At 35.8% G+C, this 22,458-nt stretch overlaps 1 protein-coding gene across 2 annotated transcripts in view; it reads right to left on the minus strand.

The window, feature by feature from the left end:
- Positions 1-4,802: 4,802 nt before the first annotated feature.
- LOC114653624 (dnaJ homolog subfamily C member 13) overlaps positions 4,803-22,458 on the minus strand; it is a 331,290-nt gene continuing 313,634 nt past the window's right edge. The window contains exons 53-58 of one of the 2 annotated variants that reach the window (XM_051929216.1): positions 20,179-20,358; positions 17,988-18,128; positions 17,684-17,827; positions 15,007-15,106; positions 8,740-8,850; positions 4,803-5,748 (exon numbers count right to left, since the gene is read on the minus strand). In XM_051929216.1, coding sequence (XP_051785176.1) covers positions 8,789-8,850; positions 15,007-15,106; positions 17,684-17,827; positions 17,988-18,128; positions 20,179-20,358 — 627 coding nt within the window. In that variant the 3' untranslated portion in view covers positions 4,803-5,748; positions 8,740-8,788. The remainder of the gene's footprint in view (positions 5,749-8,739; positions 8,851-15,006; positions 15,107-17,683; positions 17,828-17,987; positions 18,129-20,178; positions 20,359-22,458) is intronic. The other variant, XM_028804037.2, reaches the window with a different exon arrangement.

Genomic DNA, 22,458 nt, shown 5'->3' on the forward strand with positions numbered 1-22,458 from the left:
TGTCCAGAATGATGTTAATTTGGTGCAGGCCCAAAACATGTGACCTAGTGAGGCTGGAGCTTGATTGCAGTGTTCACAGGTTGGATCTTGCCCTGGAAACATTTTGGACAACTTCAAGTGAGACAGATGTGCTTGATATATAATTTTGAGTTGAATAATTCTATGCTTTGCGCATATGGGGCTCGAATGAATTCTCTGCATTGCTACCTTACACTCCTTTTCTGATATGTTGAGTGAGAGATCCTTTTCCCATTGTCCTCTTGGATCTTTGAAAGGGAGAAACTGTAAAATAATTTTATAAATTGCAGAAATGCTGTCTGAGTCCTCGAGACTGAGCAATATTTTTTCCAGCATAGAGGAAGGTACAAGATGAGGAAAATCGGGCAGGTTCTGCTTAATAAAGTTTCTAATTTGAAGATAGTGAAAGAAATGTGTTGCTGGAAAGTTAAATTTGGAATGTAATTGTTCATAGGATGCAAAGATGTTGTCTATATAAAGATCTCTAAGCAATTTAATCCCAAATGTTTTCCAGATATTAAAAACTGCATATATTTGCGAGGGTTGAAAGAGGTGGTTTTCATGCAGAGGTGCCACAGATAAAAGATTCTCCATCTTAAAATGCTTTGTACATTGGTTCCATGTTCTGAGTGAGTGAAGCACAATTGGGTTATTAGTATATTTGCGATAACTTGCATATATTGGAGTGCAGAGCAGGGAATATAAAGAAGTACTACAGGATTTTACTTCTATTGCAGACCAAGCCTGTGTGTGTTCATTTATTTGTGTCCAGGTTTTCATGGCTTGTATGTTTGCTGCCCAGAAATAAAACTGAAAATTAGGTAAAGTCATGCCACCTTCTGCCTTAGGCCTTTGTAGGGTCATTCTTTGCATACGTGGATGTTTTGAGTTCCAAATAAATGAGGTTATGGTTGAATCTAATTGCTTAAAAAATGATTTATTGATGTATATTGGAATATTTTTAAATAAAAATAGAAGCTTAGGAAGGATATTCATCTTAACAACGTTAATTCTTCCAGCTACAGTGAGATGGAGGGTTGACCATCTATGCAAGTCTTGCTTAATTTTTTCCATACAGACGGTGAACTTTTGTTGATAAAGAGCTTTATGTTTATTTGTGATATTTACCCCTAGGTATTTAAACTAATCTGCAATGATAAAAGGGAAGGTGTCCAATCTAATATTGTATGCTTGAGAATTCACTGGAAAGAGCACACTTTTATTTAAATTAATTCTGAGACCAGAGATCTTTTGAAATTCTGTAAGTGCTGTTAATTTCCCACAAGTTATTGCCATGCAGCCTATTGTTACGTTGGTAGTTATAATTCTAAGGATTACAAGGATAGATTAGATACAGCTTGCTGTCTTTCTCTCCCCCCCTTATCCCCCCACCCCCCCATTTTGCCTCCCCACGTGCGGCTGGACCCCACTTCACAAAGTCCCAGTCCTCTGACATACCTAGAGACAGAGCACGTCCAAAACAAAACAAGCCCCCCAGCAGCGGCGTTTGAGGATTAAAAAGTAGAGATATCTATTGCCGATAAAGTCTAAATACTATAAGCATAAAATATAATCTTCAACAGTCATAAAATATTAAAACAGTAAACCCGGGGGATGGTGTTAAAAAGTGGTAATGGATAAGCATAGTAAACCCTAATGGAATAATAACAATAACAATAAACCAAGGGTATGATGTTAAACAGTCTCCTTTAAAAAAAATAAATAATAAAAAAAAACCTACTTTGATTTCTTCCCACACATACACCTATAATTGTAATTAAAACATAAACATAAACAAAAGAGATGAGAGAAGGATGTATAATTATGGTACCCATATCGTTGCAAGCGGATCACACAGGAGGTAATATCTTCTTGCCATGCCATAACAGGATGCGACTCACTATCATATTTAAAAAAAAAGTGTCGGGATCAGCTTTCTTAATTCCTTTTCTGCTTTCTTCTTGCTGCAGAAGATGTAATATTTGTCTTGAATATTCACTTTCAGCTTGTCAGGATACAAGAGGCTGTATCTGATTACAAGAGGCTGTATCTGATATCGGCTTTCTGTAACTGCTGTTTAATGTTGTAAAAAGCTGCACGTTTAGCAGCTGTTGAGGGTGAGAAATCAGGGAAAATACGAATGTGGGTATTTTCAAATATAATCTCGTTTCTGTCTGAGAAGTGCCATTACATTAAGCTTAAATTGTAATCTCTCGAAGCGGACAATTAAAGTCCTAGGTTTAGAGGTATTTGATCCACGTATGCGATAAGCTGCCGCTATCTCGGTATCTGATTTAAAGTCCTCTGCAATTATTTTTGAGAATAGTTCAGATACGAATTTCACTGGGTTTGGACTTTCACAATTCTCAGGTAGACCTTCGATTCTAATATTATTCCTTCTGCATCCATCTTCCAGAGCCGCAAGTCTGTCTTCGAGTTTTTTGCATTCGGAATTCGCAGCTGTAGCTTTTCCATCGGCGGTAGATGCCAGATGTTCTGCTGTTTCAATTCGAGTCATGAATGTCTGCTTAACGCCTTCAAGCTGATCGGCAAGTTCTCTCAGTTTAGATGCATTTTCCTGAATGTGTTTCTCAATTTTTCCCAGCATACTTTTAAAGGTTGCATCAAAACGATTATATATAAGTTTTTCCAAGTCTTTATTATCCTGCTGCAGCTTCTCGTTTGTCTCGTTTTGCAGCTTCTCGTTTGTCTTGAGCAAGCCATTTATTTCTTTCTTCATATTTTTCTAAATGTCTTTCTTAAGCTAACTTATGGCTGTGACCAACGTTGTGATCATTTCCTTCAGTTCAGACAAATCGCTTCGGCTTTCCCCTGTTATAGCCGATGCTTCTGGCTCGTGAGGAGTAGATGAAAGCACGGACTGCAAGGCCATTTCTAGTTTCAAGTGATCTTCTGGAATCGGCGAGCTATCGTGACCTGCATCACTTGCACCTTTGCTCCCATTTTCGCTCTCGACTGGCGATGATGCAGTGGAACGGTGTCATGGGAAGTCTGTACTTTCGCCTGCCTGTTCCAGGTCAGTCTCTGAAAGGCCGTACCTTGCACTAAGGCCTGACGCCTGTCTAGACTTGGTTTAGCTTTATGTTTCCTTTCCATTTCTTTCTGACTCCTTTTCTTGTTACTCATGTTTATATACGGTAGTAGAAACTCCTCGGGTTGGGTAAATACAGGATACCTCGGGATAATAAGAAATAAGAGAGAAAATAAAGCTGCTGCTAACGGAGCTCTGCTTCAGACGTCCATCTCCTGTAACAGACGAGACCAACTCCAAAAAAGATTCATTTTCTGCATGCACACTTGGACTTACTCCCTGCTAGTCTTGGTACAATCAAGAGATGAACATGGTGAAAGGTCTCATTAGAACATTTCAACAACAGAAATGTGGTGTCGTGGCAGGTGGAATCAATCAGTGCTGGCCTAATATTGTTTGTTGGACACTGAAACAAAACAGCATCAAATGCTGAGTACAAATGAAAAATCAGCAGAAAAAGATGAGCGAAGTTCAAAAAGTTTCTGCACTTTTTTTTTTAATCTATTTACTAAGAATTTCAAAAATAACAGCATCACTGTTCTACATAGTCACCATCCTTTCCAATGCAATTTTCCCAGTCACATAACACTCTCAGACACAACCAATTACTACTCCTCCTGCCTTCACTGTTTCCAACAAAAATATAAACGTGCGGAAACTTTTTGAACGTCCCTCATATATTTACCTGAATTGAACTGATGCAATGTGTTTGCATCTTTAAGCGATTAAGCACACTAAATTCAATAAAAGTTAATTTCCCATTTCTTCAAACTTCATGTGATACAGGTCAATCTAAAATTATCCTAAAACTGTCTGGCATAATCAACAAAATGTTTTCAGAATGCAAAAAGTTTTCTAATGAAATATAAATAAAATGTAGATGTTGCCTAACAAAATAAATAGCACAAGGAGAAACACTATTCACAAAACAAAGAATGAAGAGAGGTCAGAAAGCTATGTAAATTAAAGGGTACCTGTGTCATGCAATCCTGTGCAGCAGCAGCAGCGCCAGTCCATACGTCGGGATTACCTGCTGCAGGGAGAGACTGAGCTGGACATATCTTGAGATGGATGTGGAGTATGGCCCAAAGTGCTTGTCAGATTATAATTAAAAATTTGGATGGTTTTGGAAGATATCAGCATAATGTATTTGTTTACACTTTTTAGACTGAAATGTCCTTTTTTTGAACAAATGACACACGTTTTAATGGTTAACTGTGTACACCGGTGTACCTCTTTATTCATTGAAATGTCATGTCTTTTTTCTAACCCAGGGTAGATGGTTGCTGAATCCTATTCCAGGTGGAATAAGGTGCAAAGCAGGAACAAACCCTGCAATGAAAACTGCAGAGTAGAGGCTTGTGAAATCCTATGAAGAATTTTGTTAGATTCACAATGACAACTCTGAATATAATAACATAACACTTAATCCAAATGAGGATTGCAGGGGTTTAATGAACCGAAGGGGCCCACCCAGGATGGGATGCTAGTCTTTACCTGCCACTTTCACTGAGCCAGTTAATATATAAAGGATGTAGGAGGAAGGCAATGCAAACAAAAAAAAAATGGAGCTCACAAGCAAACTTTGCACAGGCAGTGGATTCAAACCCAGAGCTAAGGCGCAACCATGGCGTCAGTATACAAGCAGAAAGGTCTCAGTCCTGATGGAGCGGATGTTCTTGTTTTAGTCCGATTGCACTCTAAATCAACAAATAACGCCAATGTCACAGTATAGCATTGATTCCCTTACTTTATTTTTAAAATTGTATGTACAAGTGCATCTGATCCTTTTTAAATGTACATTCAATATAGAAAGTATATGGAATATTATATAGAACATTTCACAATTACACTAGTCTTTTACATAATATAATCAGGGTCAATATTTTTCTTTTCTCAGCAGAAGCTCTCATTTATGTTGGTAAAGGCAACTGTAAGTAGAAATTACTGTTATCTAGAGTTGTTTGCAACCTAGATTGTTAAGGAGAAGATTTGAGAAGGGCAGAGAATTAGCAGAGGGGAAGGACTTGATTTTAGTAACAGTCCACAGCATAACAAAACTTAGAGGACATGCTGTGCTACACACAGCATCAAGGACTGCCATCAAGAGTGCTTGTTTATTGTATACATATTATTTATATATTATTTTGAATCCAAACAACTTGACTGTAATTAAACACCACAGCCTTGAGGTTTTCTTCTCTTCAATACAGCACTGTAAAACATTATAAAAATTAAGAAAACAATTTATAAATCAGAATCACAGTCCTGTAAACTTATACAGATAAACTATACAAGTACGCCAAGAAAAATACTTGTGTACTCTGGTGGATCACATTGGGTGTATCTGCAGAGGTCTTGTAGGATTTTATGTAATGCTGAAACAAACTGTTCATGGCTCCTTCCAAATTAAAAAAAAAAAAAAATTCTTCATAGAAAACTGATTAATGTCTTTTTGTTATGAGCGACAAAAAGCAAGGCAAGAAAGCTCAGAACAGAAGCCGGGATGCTGGAGGATCCTCTTTCCACTCATTTACTTTGCTGTCTTGAGAAGGATCTGGTATGAATGACAGTCTCCGATCAGCCCAAGTCTCCAATCTCATTGTCTACAGGAGGTGGGATGCTTGGCATGACTGTTGACGGTGTTCCAGCCGTAAGGTAGCCTGCAATCCCAGGACCTGCAACAGCATTAAAAGGTGTCATAAGTGTATGTCAATCACAACGACATCCTCACTCACTATAAAAAGTATTAAATGAATGTTAAGGAAGTTACACAACAACTATAAGCAAAGTATTTATGCACACAGGCTGGTGGAATATACTGTATAAAACAATACATTTATTATATAAAAAAAAAGCACTGCATAGACCACCAGCACTTTCTAGAACCACAGTATGGGCTCATACCTGTTTATTTACCTTCACGCTGTATATACAACATAATTGATAATTGCAGCTCCCTTTCTCAAAAGCCACATTTGTTAAAGATGTGAACAAATTAGGCCATGCGCATTATCAGTTATCTTCAATATCGTAACACTTATCAAGAGACGGACATTCTTTTTAATGAGGTGGACAAAAGACAACGATGGCCAGAGAGGGTGGAGGACAAATCAGATTTATGGAAGCTACTCCTAACAGAACTCCCTGGCCCCACTGTCCCAAAGGCTGACCCGAAGAGTGAACTCCTCAGCCATCTACGGGCACACGGTTCGTGGGTATCATTCTCATTTTAGGTGATGGCTGCAAAAAAAGAATGACAGCAGACAAATGAAAGGTCCTACGTGAGACATTCATTTACACATTAATCTGCTTGTGCTGTTGAATACCTGTGGATTGCATACTACATATACTGTACAAAGGAATGCCTTTGAAAACGGTAAATTATTGAGATTAAACTTTATAGAAGTATCTTGACATAAATACATACATTACTCCCAGGCCTCAAAGTTGCTTGCAGCACAGTATGCATTTCAAATTTGATAAAATTTCTGAATACTTTGAAAAGAGGAATTTGTAGTTAATGCAGTTAAATCAACTTACAGTGCATTTTAATAATATAAATAATAAATATGCTAATGTGTATCAATGATATTACAATACCACTTCCCTTTATGTAGTTGCAGGGAGGACAGGTTGCTTAGATAGTCAATAAGTCACATCGCTCCACTGGATGCGTAGACATACACTAATTGTTGAATTATCTTCAATTTTGAAATACTGGACTGGGCACTTATTTAGAGTGTATCCGTTTTGGAAACGACAACAACTTCACTGTGGATCTGCTGTGAGGTGGGAGATTCATAAACACTAAGTGCCGGGGATTTCATGAGGGCTGGCTGCAGGATCGTTACCCTCAAAGGCAGCCCTCAGACTAATTTTCACCCAAGAACTCTTTTTAACTGTGATGGAAGAATGTAACACAAAGCACCAAGTTGTATGCAGTACTGGGGTAGAAGACCACAGTGCAGTGCAGGTATACGAAAATGAAAGAGGAACCATCTGCTAGACACTTTAGTCAGTTTAGGATTAGGACAAAAATATTTTTAGATGAGGAATATTCAGACCTACACTTGGGAACCACTCATTCCAGGAAGTTAGTAAATCAGACAGCAAATCTTGCCTTTAAATAAGCTTCATTACATAACTTTGATGCTTTCAGCCATGAGAACTAGAATTCTAAAGAAATGCAACAAAGGTAACAGTGTTCTATATACACAGGCAAAGTGACTCTTTACCACTTTTTTGTTTAGATTTTGTTCTTATCTTTTTTTTATTATTTTAAAGCAGCTCTTCTTGTGATGAGAACAATCAGCCACACTGGACATAACTTAAGATTTTAATTATGAATTCTCAACTAGCAAAGAAGAAACATGAGGACAAAAAATGAACACACCCAAATGTAGTACAAGCTTGATTAAAATACTTACTTGTGAAATTACTGTACATAATCAAAGAGCAACCAAACACTACAAATCATCTCAGAACAAAAAAGAGCTGATTGATGACACAAGCCATTTAATAAAAGCTGACATCATCTTCTAATGAAAACACTAATTAAAATAAAAACCATAACCTTCACCGCTTCCCCTGGATTGAGTCTGCAACTCCTACTGCACTCTGTTTTAAGAAAAAATGGCCTATTGTGTAAATAATCCTAAAGAAAGCAGAGGACTGCACTTAAAAACACTTCAGTCCGTGTGCCCTCTTTGAAGAAACGTTGCTATATATTTATAACGTGGAGTTTTTTTTACGTTTTAGTAATCTGTGCTGTGGAGAATTACCTTATGAAATTTCAGAAGTAGGAATTAGAAACATACTAAACATACACATTATTTAGCATACAATATGGTAATAAAGACTTTTTAGGATTAAGATACATTTGAAGTAATTCACTGAGACTGAGAAACAAACATGAAGAATGAATAAATAACATTGAACTTGTAATCTAAATATTTTATCAGTTGTGCTACATAAAGACACTGCAAATCAACACTCTGGCAAACTGCACTTTAGTGGTTAGTATATTTTTTTATATAAATAAAATTAGATAAAAATACACTTTAGAAATAATACTTGTTAGTTTGCATTAGTGAGTAATTTCAACTTGTCATTTAGAAGCAATTAGTAAGAATATATGAAACACGTTATTATTGTATTCTCATTCTGAAGGGCATTCATTGGTTCTCACCAGCTTTTGTAAAACTCTGCCTCAGGTTTATGTAATCTTACCAATGCCTTCCTAGTGAAATTAAATACATTTCCCCCTAGAAAAATGTATACCAATGTCTTAACGTGTTATCATACGCACATTTGTAAATCTAACATTTTCACTCTGTATTGTCATGTAACATTTTTGAACCGTGTGTAATAATCAAAGAACAGTCTGGTGTTTAGAAGATAAGCTAGATTAACAACAATTTTAAGGGAAAATATGATATTTCAATATTAGCACATGTTATCATTTCTGCACTATATTGTGTGCTTTAGCTACATATCATTGTCTTCTTACTATACTTTCTTTGTAGTTAGTTTATATTGTACTGAGTTTATAAGTTGTAGTCTGCTTCATGAGAATAAACAGAATTGATTTACTGGCTTGAATTCAGAACAAAAAATGCTGTCGTAAATAAAACACAAATAAAAAGGCCAAATAAGCGGTCATCTACCTGCTTCAGAGCTACAGGGAAGTAAGCAAGGGGCCCTGGCAGAGAAGATCTAATGCCCACTTCTGAGGTGAAGGGGACTAGAACCAGTGAGAAAGGAAGGTGAGGAGACACCTGAGGAAAAAAGAAGAAGGAATAGGAAGGAATGGAAATGGTGTGGGAAGTGAAAAAGCAGATTAAAGCATTTGACTGGAAGGAAAAGGCAGTCATTTCAGCAATTAGTCACATTATTACATCTCACTCTTGCCCTTGACTGACATGACTGACTGAGATGACATTTTTTTCCTTCAAGCACGCAAAGCAGGTATTAACACAGAGTGAAACAAAGCTGCCATTCCTTAGTTGCTATTTTCAATGTTTTTCTTTAGGGCTTCAATCTATCAATTTTTCATTTTACAGGTATTTCTCATTTTCATCATGCATTTATTGCATTTTAGAAGGGCATACTTTTTAGTTTTTGAAAATTATAATCTCTCTCCCTGTGTGTACATATAGGATGCTGTTCATTTTTCTGGTGACACTTATTTATTTTATAAATAAGTGTCAGGGCAAGTTAACAGTTTCATCAGGTGTGGGATAAAATCAAGAACATAAACTGAAAAGAATATCAATCATCCTCTACAGATTTGGTAGGTGGATCTCTTTTTAAAAAAGACCCGTATACAGTGCATCCGGAAAGTATTCACAGCGCATCACTTTTTCCACATTTTGTTATGTTACAGCCTTATTCCAAAATTGATTAAATTCATTTTTCTCCTCAGAATTCTACACACAACACCCCATAATGACAACGTGAAAAAAGTTTACTTGAGATTTTTGCAAATTTTTTAGAAATAAAAAAGGTAAAAAGGTATATAGTATAAAATATACTATATATATATATATATATATATATAAACTATATAGTATAAAGAGAACTGTATGGAAGGTCAAACTGTGAAATTAGGGGTGCAGCAACTGACAGTAGTAGTTTTAAAAGTAGCACACTAGTGTCAAAGATTAGTTATTATAATTACAATAAAGTGACATTTATCATAATTCAAAGCTTTTAAAACTTGAAGCCAACTTTACAAAAAGAAAGACATGGGCAACTTTCAGCAAAGCCTTCCTTAAAGGCCATGTCACATTACATGAATTTTCCAGCAATTTTCATTTGCTGACTTCATTTACATTATCTTAGAGAGTCGGGGGCAGCATTGGCTCACTCCCATGACCTCCAGGTGTATGGTCTGACATACCCAGTGACTCAGTCTGACCAGTCTGCAACTTGCCTTGACAAAATCAAACAAGATTGATTTTGGGTTAAGTTGTAGTTGTGGACCCGTGTGCATTTAAGAGCAGACAAACAACAGACACTCACCCGAAAAGTACAATACGTATAATGAAACTATGAGGAGTAAGGAACTTGAGTGCTTTGGACCTGACAAACACAACAGAGATTCATCAGTTTGACGTTGTGTGGCAAAGACTGCACTTGAACTCACCAAGTCTATAAAGTCTTTGCCATGGCACTAGCTCCGTAAGACAGCACACTGTTGGCTGTCAGATAAAGGATTGAGCTAATGATACTTCAGAAATGTGAAACTGTGTTGGAAAATCGGTATGCAGTCATCTAATTTGACATACACAGCGAATCCTAGTCATGTAATATGGCATACTCGGGTAGTGCTGGGCAGTATGACCAAAATTCTATATCACGGTTTTTTTTCAAAATTATACCGGTTTCACGGTATTAGACGGTATTTTTTTCCCATGCATGAGTGGATGTTAACCACATTTTCCGCTGAAATTACTGGCTAACAATAACCTATTCCACTGTCATGAGAATTGTACATTGTACAAAAAACATTTTATTGTGCACACACGTATTAATACAGGTTTGCATGGCCCCATAAAGTGATAGTTTTCAAGGGGGTGGCACTAATAAAGAGAAGGAATCACAGGAATCACATCAGCCTTTTTATTGAACAAAGTTTGCAAAAAACTTAAACTACAATTTTGACAACATATTTTCAAACATCCAAAGAGGCATTTAGACTTAGTAAAATATCCAGAGGTGCTTGTCAAAAGTTGTATTGCACTGAATATGCCTTAGAAAAGCAATAAACCAACTACACTTTGTTAATGTTAACAATCTCTGTCCACTGACACGTTAAAGTGACTTTTTAAACTACTTTACCATCATTAAACTGCATAATATTTAAACTAATAAATAATAATAATACAATAAATAATAGTGCAACTTCCAGTAATAATACTATTACTTCCAAGACTTCAAAGCCTAGGTGCATTACAAAGTATTCACCAAATTAAAATAAAATAAAACAAGTGCAACTTGGTGGTGACATCTTTACCAAATGAACCATCATTAAGGCAAACTGCATTAATATGGACCTTGCTTCAAGCTAAGCTATATGCATAAATAATAAAACTGCAACTTGCATTTATAATGCTATTGTGGTATAGCCCTACGGAAGCGTATTAGGGTCACAGTGAAGAAAAAAAAAAACTATATGTCGAGATTAAAGTTGACATTTCCACTTTATTCTCATAGTTTATTTTGTCATTAAAGTAGAATGCCGTAATTTAATTAATTTAATTTACTAGATTTTCTCAAATCCCGTCATAAGTTAATGTAGCACATTAAATGCTTTGTGTTGTGTTCCCCTGACCCAGTTGTTAATCGCTACGCGCATCTTAAACTGACTTTCTCTACACTAAGAGGAGGCGCCGGCACCGATCGCCGCACAGAATACATTCACTTCATGATATTCCTGCTCTCTGAAAATGTAGAATGCCAAGATAAATTTTCATGATGAAATGCATTAAAGCAGGAATTAAACACGCACGGTAGTGCTGCTCCCTCACAGTAAGGGGTCCCCAGGTGTACCTTCAGTGTAGAGAACTTTATGGCAGGTGTGACGAGGCTCCAAGAAACTGGATGTATGAATGGCTATCGCACAGGTTTAATTTAAATATTGTGTAAATATTGGGTTTGTGATCTGGTGTTCGGAGACAAACACAGAATTCAATGCATGTTCTTCTGAGCAGACTTTCTTTATTGCATGCGTGCTGCCTGTTTGATGTACCAAACCTATAGTTCCTATCCTTCCTTTTTCTTTCTCCACATAACCAATCACCACATGATAAACGTCTTTGTGAAATTAAACGTAGTTATAAACTTAGAACACGGAGTGTTCAGAACTTTAAAAAAAATCTTTGTTACACATGATTAATACCTGCTTTAATGCATTTCATCATGAAAATTATATCAAGTATTTATCTTAGCATTCTACATGTTCAGGGAGCAGGAATATCATGAAATTAATGTATTCTGTGTGTTGCCTGCACCTCCTCTTAGAGCAAGAGGAAGTCAGTTTAAGAAGCATGTAGCGATTAATAAGGCTCCGGGAACACTTAACACAAAGCATTTAACGTGCTACATAACTTATGACGGGGTTTGAGAAAATCTAGTAAATGAAATATTTATTTTAACGTGAAGTTTAGTTTACGATGCTCTACTTTAATAACAAATTACGAGAATGAAGTCAACATGTCGACTTTAATCTCGACAAATGGCGAGAATAAAGTAGAAATGTCGAGAATAAAGTCAACATGTCGTCACACTATTACACAGTACCCAGGTACATTACACAGTATTGAAAAAAATAAAACAAGTACAACTTGGCTTGCAGTATTATCCAGTAGTATAGAAACAGTATTCACACATTTGAACATAATGGTCCACATCCGACCTTTTAAATCCAAAGTATCTCCAGACAACAGACGTGACTCCCTTTTCCAGCAAAAGTTCTTTTGTGTCATCATTATCAACTTTATCGTCTGCTATTGCTTCAGTTTCGGAATGTTCTCTGTCCATTTTCACCGCACAGTACCTCCACTACTGCATGTACTTCGTTGCACGCCTGTTTAGCGGTGTAGCAGTGAAAAAGAGCCCCCGTGCAACACCAGTGTAGCAGTAAAAAAGGTCCCCCTTAAACGGTTTCCCGTAGCGCCACGTTTCAAACGTTGTTTAGGCAATTTAAACCGGTGTTGCGGTATAAGAAAAATCCATATCATAACAAAAATAAAAAACGGTTTTCGGTATGAACCGGTATACTGCCCAGCACTACTCAGGGGACGAGATCACTAACTGCAGTCATCAAGTTTGAAATCCCCTTCTACTAGAGGTTGTGTAATTTGACATTGGCTTTACTATAAAAAATGACTAATTTAAAACAAATATTGTGCTTGAATAATGTTTAAATTTTATCATACGTACGACATGTCTTTTCACAGTGGTTTTGTTAAACCTGTGTGGATTTGAACATGGTACAACACCACTCTTCTGTTATCAACATGTGCAATTTGAAATTCTGACAAATAATCTAGATGGTTTAAAACCTGTCTATAATACTCAGGAAAACGCTATAAAGAATACTAAATTGCCCTTTTTTTCCAGTAAAGACGTACATTTATCATTATTGGTGGCTAGGAATAGCAGCTTTGACAGTATAGTCCAAATTTTGCAACAGAAGAACTAGAAAACTGTTTAGAAAGATTGTGCTTTGCAAAAAACAAAAAATATATAGTTATTTATCTGGTGAATGTTTTTTTCTTCCTATTTTGGCAGTTATCTAATAATCAATAACCAAGATGCACCAATTGTTTAGCCAGTGAGTATTGTTAATGCACAACTGACTAATTAAAATCATTACAACAGTAATTTTATGTTAAAAATACAAGTTATTTTAATAAAGAATTTTAATGCCCGAGAATTCATTTGAAATACTGTTGCTAGGTATGGTGATATCAGCAAGTTCATTTAGATAGCTGAAAAACAACTGGCCCTAATACTCTCAATCGGTGCATCTCCTCAAGATATCAAAGGGTGAAAAAGAAAGACATTATCATTTTAAGTCATTTTCACACTACTGCAGTTGTCAGACATCAGTGTTAACTACTTGTCAGGGGTCAGACATCACATATTTCTTTCTAATTCCTCTTTTGCTTTTCTGGGCATCGATCCTTTCATTTTCATTAACCTTTAATTTTGTAAAACGTTTGTTAAACCCTTTCAAAATTAAATAATATTTAATCACAAACTTTTTCTGTCATGAAAAATATAACAACCCATACACAGTATATCTGAATGCAACTTTCTCACCAATGACCTGCTGGGAGCCAAAATGCATCCAGTTCATGCTGCACACTCATCTTCCCTTATGCTTCTCCAGTTACAAATGACAACTTAACCTAACCTAAAGTCTTTTTTATTTGGGAGAAAACTCATGCAGAAACACAGAGTTCTTGCAAATTCTACATGGAAAAAGACTAAATCCAGGTCTTAGCTTTGCAATTTAATTGTGGCTGAACTGGCCACTGCATCACCAGCTCGTCTCAAAGTGATTTTAAAAGAGAATATCTAACTTTTTATCTGAAAATCTGTTTGAGTGTTAAGAACTTACTCAAATAAACAATCAATACATGGAACATAACAGAGAAGGTAGAAAATTATCCTAGAACAGAGTAAGGGATTTGAAAGAAATAATTCCATGGCCAACTTATGACAAAGAATAATACTGAGACCTGACAGCTGGATTAGTGACAAACTGTGATGTCTTAAAATGGACACTGTCCTAATGGAATTATCTTAGTATTATTTAAGTCATACAACAATCAGCAAATACTATAATTCACAAAATCATGCAGTTATTTGGAAGCAAGAAAGATAAGCATGCTGATCTGATTCTTTAGGGCACTGAGTCAAAATTCAGATCATTAAACTTTTAACCAAATACAAACAAAATAAGGATGCATAAGGACACAAAAGAAAAAAAGGATTTGCCAGAAGTAAGCTAAAATGGAAGGTGTTTTGCATATGCAGTTAATTTTTGAACATTTATAGATATTGTAATATTAATATTATTGTAGATGTGCACTAGCATTCTTTCTGTTTATTATCGAGGTCAAATATCTTTAAGATATGGAATTCATATCTCATGACAGTCTCTATTGGTGCATTTATATTATATCAATAGATTCAAATCAAATTATATTTTCCTGCTGCAATAAAAAATGGCAATCTGTAAAGTATGTTGAACATATTTCAGATAGTGTGCAACACTTATGAATTGATTATTTACATAATTATTGATGTCAATATGCCAACTGATACAAAGAGGAAAGAGCATTAAAAAGCTGTCTCTCTGATTGTTCTGTGACCTGATTATGCATTCATTTATGTAAATGAAATTTGTAGTTACTAACCTGTGAGGTATCCGGCTGTTTGTGACTCTGAGATAAAAAGGTCATGTTTTTGATCTTTAAAGGCACTCCAGACATTAGATCGAGAAAGTATTTCATTCACCTAAAAGGACACAATGCACACAGTGAGAAGATTAAACTATAGTTACAAAGACACCAAACAGTCTTGTATGATACATTCAAGAAACAGAGATAGCACTGTCTCTGCCCACCTATAAGGCTCAAGTACCTGAGTAAAGCCCGTCTACAAGTCATTAAGTGCAAAGCACCGGAGCAAAGACATGCTATACTGAACCAAGTTTTGCTGAGCATTAATATTTTTTTTTCTTCCAAACTAGTTTTAAGTTTTACACTTGATTTAAATATAAATACATTCAGGTAAATAACTTGAAAATCCAGTAGTATTTTTTATTTCAGCTACATGGGTTATATACATTGGGACTTACAATAATGATGTATAAGGGCAAATAAGACGTGTGCAACACAATATATTAAAAGCTATTAATATCAATGTATTTTCTAGCTCTAACCTTGAAGTGAAGGTAGATTTTATCTATCTATCTATCTATCTATCTATCTATCTATCTATCTATCTATCTATCTATCTATGTAAAAATAAAACGGACAATGAGTGGGCATACAAAATAAAAGTGTGAAATTATACAAAATGGGTGGAACCTGCTACAGTGGCTGTTGAGTTACCGTTTACCAATAAACAGACTTTTTTTACTTTGTAAGAGAATGACTTAAACTAGCTGTTCCACTGATGTTTATTTGATGAATGTTTGCTGTATTAATCAAGCAGTACAGATTAATTTTAACTTTATCATAGCTGCTTATAAAAGCATATATCAAAAGAAAAGAAAGATATTGTAGAATACCGTAGTAAGTACTCAAACCATCCCATTTACATAAGACAGCATTTATGTTTATGCAATTTCCTAACTTTATTAGAGAACACTCAGAAAGGTTTCCAATGATTATAAACCATAATTTCCAAAGATTCGTGGGAAGTGACTTGTTCAACTATGACATTTTTGTATGCAGGTGAGACTGTCGCTTATTTCCTTCTACAGTTGATGGCCAATTCTTTTCTTTATGCTAGGAAAACGTTTTGGATGAGCTACTGCTAAAACATGGTAGTATTTCTCAATCTGGCGTAATCCACTTCAGGGTCTTCATTTCAGGAATTATCAGAATTTAAAAAAAAAAAGACTGGCAAATTGGCAATAATGCTAGAAAACATCTCTAAAATAAATGTATAACACTGGAAATGAACACAGCTTTGTAAGGTGGCCATCTTAATCATTTTGACTTACAGGAAATTGTACAACCACAAAATCAGATTAAAATTAACAAACTCCCTCCCATTTCCAGGTTCCGTCAGCTTCTTGGTCATAAGATGTATCTGAACAGAATAAATGGACTACAGTGATCCCTCGCTATATCGCGCTTCGCCTTTCGCGGCTTCACTCCATCGCGGATTTTATATGTAAGCATATTTAAATATATATCGCGGATTTTTCGCTGCTTCGCGGGTTTCTGCGGACAATAGGTCTTTTAATTTCTGGTACATGCTTCCTCAGTTGGTTTGCCCAGTTGATTTCATACAAGGGACGCTATTGGCAGATGGCTGAAAAGCTATCCAGCTAACTTTCTCTCTCTCTCTCTCTCTCTCTCTCTCTCTCTCTTGCGCTGACGTAGGGGGGTGGTGAGCAGGGGGGCTGTGTGCAGCTGCTTCCTGAAGGACAGGCTGCACGGAGCTTCGCATACTTAAAAGCTCAAAGGGCACGTATTGATTTTTTTTATCTGTCTCTCGCTATCTCTCTCTCTCTCTCTCTCTCTCTCTCTCTCTCTCTCTCTCTCTCTTCCTGCTCCTGACAGAGGAGGTGTGAGCTGCCGCCTTCAACAGCTTTGTACCGGCGGTGCTTCGCATACTTAAAAGCCGTATTGATTTTTTTTTTGACTGCTTGCTTTGCACTCCTTTGAAAAGGAAGATATGTTTGCATTCTTTTAATTGTGAGACAGAACTGTCATCTCTGTCTTGTCATGGAGCACAGTTTAAACTTTTGAAAAAGAGACAAATGTTTGTTTGCAGTGTTTGAATAACGTTCCTGTCTCTCTACAACCTCCTGTGTTTTCTGCGCAAATCTGTGACCCAAGCATGACATTCTAAAAATAACCATATAAACGTATGGTTTCTACTTCGCGGATTTTCCTACTTCGCGGGTGGCTCTGGAACGCAACCCCCGCGATGGAGGAGGGATTACTGTAATACAATCTAAAAAAACGAAATAGTAACAGTCATAAATTTATACTGGGAGAATAGAAATACTGATGAACTGGGCAAGTAAGCCATTCTAAAACTCTAAAAAAACAGAACCATTTGCCTCACAATTTTAATTCAATAACTTCCAAAACTAGTTCATGGAAATAAAAAAGCAATCAATTACTTCTGAAAATGACCAAAATAGTTAAGAATGCACCAAGAAAAATAAAATCTGAAAAATATATAACTTCATAGTTCATCATCATAACTTAATTTATCAATTACTATACGCATAATTATGTTAGTTTACTGTATAATTTGACAAATACAGCCTCTTCATTGTAATCTGTAATGCTTAATGACACATTTAACAATTTCAACTCCTAACAGAAATTCAGAGAGTCTGCATACCTGTTCACCATACTGTAAGCTACGTGTCATTGACTTTAGCGCTTTCACAATCTGAGCCTTGATAGAAGCAGGATTATCCAGAGATTCAAGACCAATCCCTTCTAACAATTTCAACAGATAAGGAACTAAATCTGCCTTCAGTGCCTAAGGATAAACAAAGGAATATAAATTAATTTTGAATATGCAATATATTGTTTCCAGTTTTTTAATAAGCACAGTTAGCTCTGTCAAAATATTTGGTGTCACTGTATATGATTACAAATACAAAGTATATGACTAATAGTTTCTAATGTGAAATAATTACCTGAGCAACTAGATCAGATTGTTCCTTTTGGAACATTCGGTTCAGTGCTTCACAGGCTAGACCTGCCATGTCTGACCTGATCTTCATTCCATTCATTAAAGGATTAATAGTCTCCAGTGAAGCCATAGCTCGGACACACAACTAAAAAAATAAAACATGAAATAATAATGGATTGAAATCTACTGCTAAGATACAATGCTAAAGACTTTATGTGTTTATAAGAAAACTGAAAATTAATATGGTTTATAAATATAGAGGATACTGAGGAAATTAATTCATGCAATTATTTCTAGTAGGATTGAACTACTGCAATGCATTATTCACTGGCTATTCATATGTAGCTTCGGTCAATTCAAAATGTTGCTGCAAGAATTATTTCAAGAACTACAAAGTTTGACCACATCACCCTTTCTTACATTTTTACACTGCCTTGTCAAAATCCACATTCTTGGATATAAAACTTTAAATGGTCAAGAAGCTGCTTGGCCAAAATAACAGTGGGAGATCAAGCTTTCAACTACAGGATCCCAAGGCAGTTGAACTATTTACAAGTTTATGTAAGAGATTCCCCTTTGTTCTCTGCTTTTAAATACAAGTTGAAGACTCTATTTTAGGATAGCATACCTAAGTTGGAGCTGATCATTAGCTGTGCATATTGCATCTCTGCCAGAAGTGGGTGGGCAGCCAGATGACTTAGGTCTCTGTAACTGTAACTAAATTTGTCTTTTGACTTTGTCTATTATAACTAACTGTAGACCCCCCCAGGTTTATTTTCTCCACACATGCTGCTCACTGGAGTTTTTGTTTGGCCAAAGTTCAACAATGTTAATGGACATAAAATGTGAGGTTTCATTTATGTAATTGGTTTGGAACTACTTTGATTTACTGTGTGTTTAAACCAATCTGTACTTTGTGTATGCATTATGTAATTAGTAGATTGTAAAGTTTGCAATTTTACCTATGCCTGCACTCAGTGAAGTACAATATACAAAAATAAACTGAAATTATTGAAATATCACTGTTACAAGCTTAATAAAATATACACAGTGTTTTTAATTATTTCTGAATCAAACAGTTGATTGGAAGCATTATTTAAAAGTTCTTAAATTACACTTTAAAGAGAACTGTATATAAAAAGGTTTAGTGATGTCCTCAGTATCACACAGTGAATAAGGGATGTGTGTTAAATTTCTGACACTGACATTTAAAGTCAAATGATTTGTTCCTTTCATCAAGAGCTGTAAGTCTCTAAACGTGCTTGTTTGAGCAAGAAATCCAATGTTGGTTTCCATGACTAACATAAAACATGCAAAACAACACTTTCTGATAATTTCCAGGTTGACTGTAGAAAAAATGAGAATTATGGAAAATCAGAAAGGATAATGATTTCCCTATCAGTGTTACATCACTTTGAGTAATATTTCCTATTTGGGAGACAGTTCATTCGGATATCTGGCATTAGGTTCATCAAGCAGAAAATAAAAGTTCCGACAAATACAAGACTATATTTACATGTGAAATTAGAAATATTAACTCTTGCAAACTTACAGGTTTATCATGGATATGCATCTACAATCTGATATTTAACATTTAAAAAACTTTTATTTTATGCAAACTTTTTTTTTAAAATGCAGTTCTGGTTAAAATACCTTTACACAGCAAGTCTTATTATAAAAGCTGCTGCATTAGCTCTGAAAACATAGTGTAGTTGATATACGCACATTAAAAGGAGGATGGTGACCCTCAAACTAGAAACTTGCCTTGCTTTGCACAAAATCTGTATTAACCAAGGTGGTATATTGATGAATGCAAATTATTTTGAAAGTACTGTAAATTCTGAATTCACTAACTAAAATGAAATTCCTTTTATCATTGACAGTATTTTTTTATCACCAAATATTCTTAATTCATACTTCACTGATCTTGCACCATTTCTTCACCCAGTCACTTATAATAATTTTGTTTAATTGTGAATTGAAGACTGATTGAACATGTGTGTGGCATGAAAACAAGTACGTAAAATAAATAGATTAATAAATATCATATTTGTAAGCCCTTTGTCCATTTCATTTGCAATGTCAAGAATCAAGAGTTTCTACAAACTGAATTACTAATGATAATTTTACATTACATACTTTGTGCAGTATATATATTGCCAATAATAATAGAAAAGGAAGAAATCCAATAATACCTCATTATCAGACAGAACATGAATGACACGGATGGAGCTCTTGGGAATGGCATTATTCTTGTGATTGAGTCCTTGTAGTATCCTTGGGAGATGACCCAGTGGTGGTACCTGATCTGCTAGCTGTGACTGGGCACTGAAGAGGCACACTGTTGCTGTAGTAACAATTTCTAATTCTTCACCCTATAAAAATTACAGAACACAATACTAATAAGGTTTGTGCAGAGAAAAATATACTTATATACATATCACATACATATCTATCTATCTATATCTATCTATATATATTATCTATCTATCTATATCTATATCTATATCTATATATATATCTATATCTATATCTATATATCTATATCTATATATATATATATATATATCTATATCTATATCTATATATATATATATATATATATATACACAGTGCATCCGGAAAGTATTCACAGCGCATCACTTTTTCCACCTTTTGTTATGTTACAGCCTTATTCCAAAATGGATTAAATTCATTTTTTTCCTCAGAATTCTGCACACAACATCCCATAATGACAACATGAAAAAAGTTTACTTGAGGTTTTTGCAAATTTATTAAAAATAAAAAACTGAGAAATCACATGTACATAAGTATTCACAGCCTTTGCTCAATACTTTGTCGATGCACCTTTGGCAGCAATTACAGCCTCAAGTCTTTTTGAATATGATGTCACAAGCTTGGCACACCTATCCTTGGCCAGTTTCACCCATTCCTCTTTGCAGCACCTCTCAAGCTCCATCAGGTTGGATGGGAAGCGTCGGTGCACAGCCATTTTAAGATCTCTCCAGAGATGTTCAATCGGATTCAAGTCTGGGCTCTGGCTGGGCCACTCAAAGACATTCACAGAGTTGTCCTGAAGCCACTCCTTTGATATCTTGGCTGTGTGCTTAGGGTTGTTGTCCTGCTGAAAGATGAACCGTCGCCCCAGTCTGAGGTCAAGAGCGCTCTGGAGCAGGTTTTCATCCAGGATGTCTCTGTACATTGCTGCAGTCATCTTTCCCTTTATCCTAACTAGTCTCCCAGTCCCTGCCGCTGAAAAACATCCCCACAGCATGATGCTGCCACCACGATGCTTCACTGTAGGGATGGTATTGGCCTGGTGGTTTCGAACTTCTTCCACTTACGGATGATGGAGGCCACTGTGCTCACTGGGACCTTCAAAGCAGCAGAAATTTTTCTGTAACCTTCCCCAGATTTGTGCCTCGAGACAATCCTGTCTCGGAGGTCTACAAACAATTCCTTTGACTTCAGATAGATAGATAGATAGATAGATAGATACTTTATTAATCCCGATGGGAAATTCACATGCTTGGTTTGTGCTCTGACATGAACTGTCAAATGTGGGACCTTATATAGAAAGGTGTGCCTTTCCAAATCATGTCCAATCAACTGAATTTACCACAGGTGGACTCCAATTAAGCTGCAGAAACATCTCAAGGATGATCAGGGGAAACAGGATGCACTGGAGCTAAATTTTGAGCTTCATGGCAAAGGCTGTGAATACTTATGCACAGGTGCTTTCTCAATTTTTTTATTTTTAATAAATTTGCAAAAACCTCAAGTAAACTTTTTTCACGTTGTCATTATGGGGTGTTGTGTGTAGAATTCTGAGGAAAAAAATGAATTTAATCCATTTTGGAATAAGGCTGTAACATAACAAAATGTGGAAAAGTGATGCGCTGTGAATACTTTCTGGATGCACTGTACATATAAAGAGAGAGAGAGAGAGAGAGAGAATATGTGCTTCAACAAAATAGTTGCTTTCTCCTTCACTCTATCAACAAATATTCTGTACTGTAACTGTGCACAGGAAGCCATTGTTTCCCTAGCATTGTATTATTTGTTAAGCAAACTGCACATAAGTCAGACTTGTCAAGAAATTAAATGATTGGCTACTTGTTTAAAAGAAGGCAGAAATACTCACTTCAATCCTCATGCAGATGCAGAAACCAGTACATTACTGGTAAATTAAAAACTATTTTAGAATTCCTAAAGGATCTTTTACTTGGACCTTTGTTTTAAAGCCATGATGCCCAAAAGAGGGACTTGAGGGTAAGGCAATGATATTGCTTCTGATAAAGATTTGTCTAAAAAAAGTCATGTTGTTAAATGTAGTTTTGTTTAAGAGGTTGACTCCATGGTACTAAGCAGCTTGAATCCAGAACCATCAGTAAGAGTCGGCAAGAGGTAGTTGCAAGTGGTTCAGTGCTTTCATTTACAAAAACAGTGTCTAAAAAGTGTTGTGCTTCAATAAA

The sequence above is a fragment of the Erpetoichthys calabaricus genome, chromosome 6, assembly GCF_900747795.2.
Source record: "Erpetoichthys calabaricus chromosome 6, fErpCal1.3, whole genome shotgun sequence".
Classification (NCBI taxonomy): domain Eukaryota; kingdom Metazoa; phylum Chordata; class Cladistia; order Polypteriformes; family Polypteridae; genus Erpetoichthys; species Erpetoichthys calabaricus.